The sequence below is a fragment of the Phalaenopsis equestris genome, unplaced genomic scaffold (genome assembly GCF_001263595.1).
Source record: "Phalaenopsis equestris unplaced genomic scaffold, ASM126359v1 Scaffold000657, whole genome shotgun sequence".
Lineage (NCBI taxonomy): Eukaryota > Viridiplantae > Streptophyta > Magnoliopsida > Asparagales > Orchidaceae > Phalaenopsis > Phalaenopsis equestris.
In genome coordinates, this window is record NW_018165097.1 from 200,207 (window position 1) to 204,859 (window position 4,653).

The 4,653-nt window shown below is 29.9% G+C and overlaps 1 protein-coding gene across 5 annotated transcripts in view; it reads right to left on the bottom strand.

The window, feature by feature from the left end:
* Positions 1–4,653, bottom strand: part of LOC110030107 — a gene marked incomplete at its 5' end in the record, with an annotated part of 63,722 nt that continues 59,069 nt past the window's right edge. For 2 of the 5 annotated variants that reach the window (XM_020732677.1, XM_020732676.1), the window contains 2 exon segments: positions 1–481; positions 575–655. In XM_020732677.1, coding sequence (XP_020588336.1) covers positions 356–481; positions 575–655 — 207 coding nt within the window. 5 annotated transcript variants of the gene reach the window in all.

The following is a 4,653-nucleotide window of genomic DNA, read 5'->3' on the forward strand; positions in this document are numbered from 1 at the left end:
TTGTAATTAAAATGGCATCATAGTCGTTACAAGTTTCATTTCAAGCCATTGTAAACTTGTAAAAGAGCTTTCGCAGCTTTAGTAAATCTTATAAATCCGGATGTACTCTATCCTGCCACCAAACTTACCATATTCTGCCAACGGTAGGACAGTAGAGTTTAGTAAATCTGGGATTTAAGGCAAAACTGAGAAGAAAACTAAAGAGCAATGTTAGAGAGTGTGTGTGTGTGGCTTATGAAAGAGTAAAAGAGCATGCTTTTTAAGAAAAAAAACTTCAAAGCTTGTAACACAATGGAGAATTGAGATGAAATATTAAGCAAGATATTAGAATCACAAAATCACTAGTCTAGAAGTTTTACGAGTCACATTTTGTTAAAATACAGGTCATAACTCCACAGACTGAGTTGTCTATAGCTTGAACATCATCAATGATCTTCTGAGCATACTCTGGATCTGAACATCCAACAATATTGCTTTCTATCTAAAGAATGCAATAAAATTAACTTAGAATGTAAATAAAAAATATAGTAGAAGTTGTAACAAAAATGGATCATGGCAGAAATCACAGACATACCCGATATACCGTAATAATATCATAGTCAATCACTCGATCAGGAAGTACAACTTTATAAGCTTGAGAGACATAAACTAATGTCTACAAAATACAAACATAATATGTGCATCCTTTACTAGATCCTTGGCTTAATAAATTTACAAAAGCTTCTTTACAGCAAAGGCACTTACTACATAAGCAAATACTAAACAATACTTCATATTGGAAAATAACATCATATAAACTCACATATTATGAAAACTAATATTGAAATAAACTTATAAAGAATAACTATTTCAAAGGACCGAATAAATTGCTAAGGTTGAGCATTTCATCATTTTTTATTTCTTAAAGGACCATATAAGATTCTAAATTTACTACTATGCATATAAGTGGGAGGCCATTACTTGCTTCACACAATACCACTACTGAATAAATTGGTAAAGCAGATCATTTCAACATTTTTTTTTATTTCTCAAAACCCTATAAGATGTCAAATTTACTAGTATGTGCATAAGTGAGATGCCAAGACTTACAAAGTTGCTTCACACAATATCATAATTACGTTGCATGGCATATGTAGGATGCATTGCACTCCTTATGCATAACATCCTTATTGTCCCCTTTCAGGAGCTAAGCGTAAGTGTTATTTGGTCTCTAATAATTTCTAGACTTAGGGAATTGATAACCAAAACCAAAAGAATACAAATTAGAAATGTTAGACATTACATATTTGGCATTATTGGGACTTCCAAAACAATTTCAAGCATACAATACACGAGTTTTTACTGAGTTGTGTTTACCTTATCAAAAATAAGAAAATGTATTTATTAATTTCATGTTTAACAACTTTATGAGATGAAAAAGCTTAGTTGAAGAGGAGACTAGCATAAAAATGAAATGGCTACAATCCAATAATGGTGGAGACATGATGCCATAAATTTTAAAAGTTATTGTGTTGCTAATGGAATTTGCAAGAAGAAAACGGTCCCAAGAACTCCCAAGCAAAATGAATTTGTTGAAAGAGCAAATAGGAGATTGAGTGAGAGAGCTGAAAATATGAGATTACTTGTTAGATTGCCAAAAATAGTTTGGGCTAATTCAATAAATACAACAACATGCTTTATCAATCAAGGCACGTCTATAACGGTTAATTTTGGACTTTCTAAAGAAACATGGACTAGAAAGAACCTATGCCTCTAACATTTGAAAAGTTTTTTATTTTCCTTTTTATGGACATAAATAATAATTGAGAGAAAAACTTGATCAAAATATTAAAAATATTACTTTACTGATTATAATACTAATGAATTGAGCTATAAATTTTTGGATGATAAAAAAATAAATAAATAGAATGAAGAATGTTGTTTTCAAAGAAATTGAAACCTATAATGGATGATAAAAAAAAAATAAATAGAATGAAGAATGTTGTTTTCAAAGAAATTGAAACCTATAATGATAAGACAAGTACAATTTAAAAGGAAACCTCCATTATTAATACAAGCTAAATTAGAAGAGCTAGTTAAATTCAATAATGATAGGAGGACAGAAAAATGATCAAAACTGGTTTCAACGCAGCACAAAAGATCATAAATAATTACAAAACATGCTAATCAGTATTATCTTTCTTTATATTATGTCATTTACTGAAGTAGGTGAACATGAATGATATGAAAAAAAGATAAAAATTAAAGATTCATCAAAATGAGAGATAACAAAAGAAAAGAAGAATTTTCTATAAAAAAAAAAACACTAGGATATTGACTAAGGTATTTAAAGATATAAAAGTTCTACAAAATAAATGAACTTACAAAAGTAAAAAAAAGAATCAGAATAAAATTAAAAGGTACAGAATGAAGCTAATAGTGAAAGATTTCCAGCATAAGAAAGATAATGATTTCATTGGAAATTTCTCTCATATAATTAAAATAGCTAATGTATGGCAAGCCTGAGTTTAATAGCTACAAAAGACTTGCACCTAAACCAAATGGATGTTGAAACTATTTTACTCTATGAAAATCTAAAATAAGACATCTTCATGGTTCAATAAAAAGATATTTGATACAAAGATTAGAAAAATCTAGTCTCTAAGCTCAATAAAAGCTTATATATTTGCGGAAAGCACTACACTGGTGATATCAAAGTTTGATAACAAGTAAAGAGTCGTAATAATATTTAGTACTCCTAAGAGCTCGAGACCAACTTTCATAAAATCTTCTTGTGAAGTTTAAGATTACTCTTCAAAGAATGTCAGCCTTTTTGGGCTGTGAAGTCATGGATCTCCAATCAAACACTTTGAAGCACCAGTCTCAGACAAGAAACTCAAAGAAATATAAAATTCTCTTAAAAATAATGAAGTTAAAAAGATGAATACCAAGAAGACTAAACTCTTTTCCCTACGAACTTTCTTTGATAATAATTAAAAACATTTAATTAGACTGGAATAGAACTTCTCCCATTCATTCCTTCTACAAGTTTATTAGCGATGATATAAAACTACACTTACTATGTTTATAAAACATAATCCCACCAGCTGGAAGCACATAATATGTTATACTTGCATACTAAAAAATAATGGTTTTTCTCATGGTTGTATCTATAAAGGAAGTACTTTCTAATCATCTATATACTTTCTGTGGTAAATAAAAAAAGAAGAATTTTACATACATACTGCTATATTTAAAGATATAAATGTCCTCATATTTACATGTCATATAATACTATACAAAACGATTCCACTCCTGCATCTTCACTTTATAGGATTTGAAGTATATTTTCTATATTTCATTAAAAGAAACACACTAACCTAATTCAACCTATATAGTAAATTACAACACAAAAGAATTTATTTAAATAATTTTGCCTCCACCTCACAAAAATCCTGCGCCAAAATTCTTGATTTTACAGTGGACCCAACTTATCTGCATTTACATATCTAACACCTAAGCTTTAACTGATGTCTTCTTTTGCTCACTTTTCTTTAATTACCTGATTGTATATTGGATTTTCATATAACCTTAAGACGCTAAATAATCACTTACTGCTGAGGATCATCCGATCCACATCATTTATAAATATGTTAAATGGTCACGGGTTGGTCAATCATGCTATAAGTTGTGTTTGGGTTAGACTTTTCAGCCTATTTAATAAATGAGTCCGATTCAAGTCATGCAAAATTTGAGTTGTCGTATTCAAGTTTAACATGCCTTAACCCAAATTGAAATCATTAACAATAACAATTACAGGTAGGGTGAAGAGTTTATAGTTTCAATTATAATTTTGGAGTTGGAAAATCAATATGAAGCTTCATGAGATGCAAACCAGTAGGAACAAATGATGTACTTTGATTCCTCCAGACAAAATTGCTCTTCCTACAACTATTATTTTGTCATCAGAAATAAGACTAAATGATAATTAGACAAAACTTCTAAAATTCTTTCTCTTCTCAAACTAAACTTCTTAATTCAAGCCATCTTGTTCATCAAATAACTACACAAAATTATGGATGATGGGTCAGTTGTAAAACTCATGGTAGGAGCTAATAATGGAATATATAATTAATTTACAACTAAAGTCCAGAAGAAGCAGAAGGTAATTTCACAGAGAAGAACATTTTATAAAATAATAGATGCGGAAAACATTTACAGCTAAAATCATTGCTGCAGGAACTTACCATTCTCGCATGGAATCTACCTTACAGAATATTCAATATTCAAAAACCTTTGATTTTGATATGCTGCATGTACAATGACTTACAGGATGGAAATAAATTGCAAAGTTTGGCTCTTAGAGAGAAAATAATGTTCTAAAATGAAGATATCCGGCTGTTCTTCAAGCTAATAAATGAATGACAGTGAATGCATGGAGTGAATGATATTAGTGAGAGTTGTACCGTCATTTTCACTTGGAATCAATGGATGCTCATCTTTCTACCCTAAGGACATTGTTGATTATGTGACCATTGGTGGCAACCTGTCTCTGGGGATCTATTATCCATTGACCATCAACGATGAATTTTATCTGCCGGCATTAAGTTTTAAGGTTAATGCCTTAGTGGGATTGCTTATCTATATATATATATATATATATATATATATATT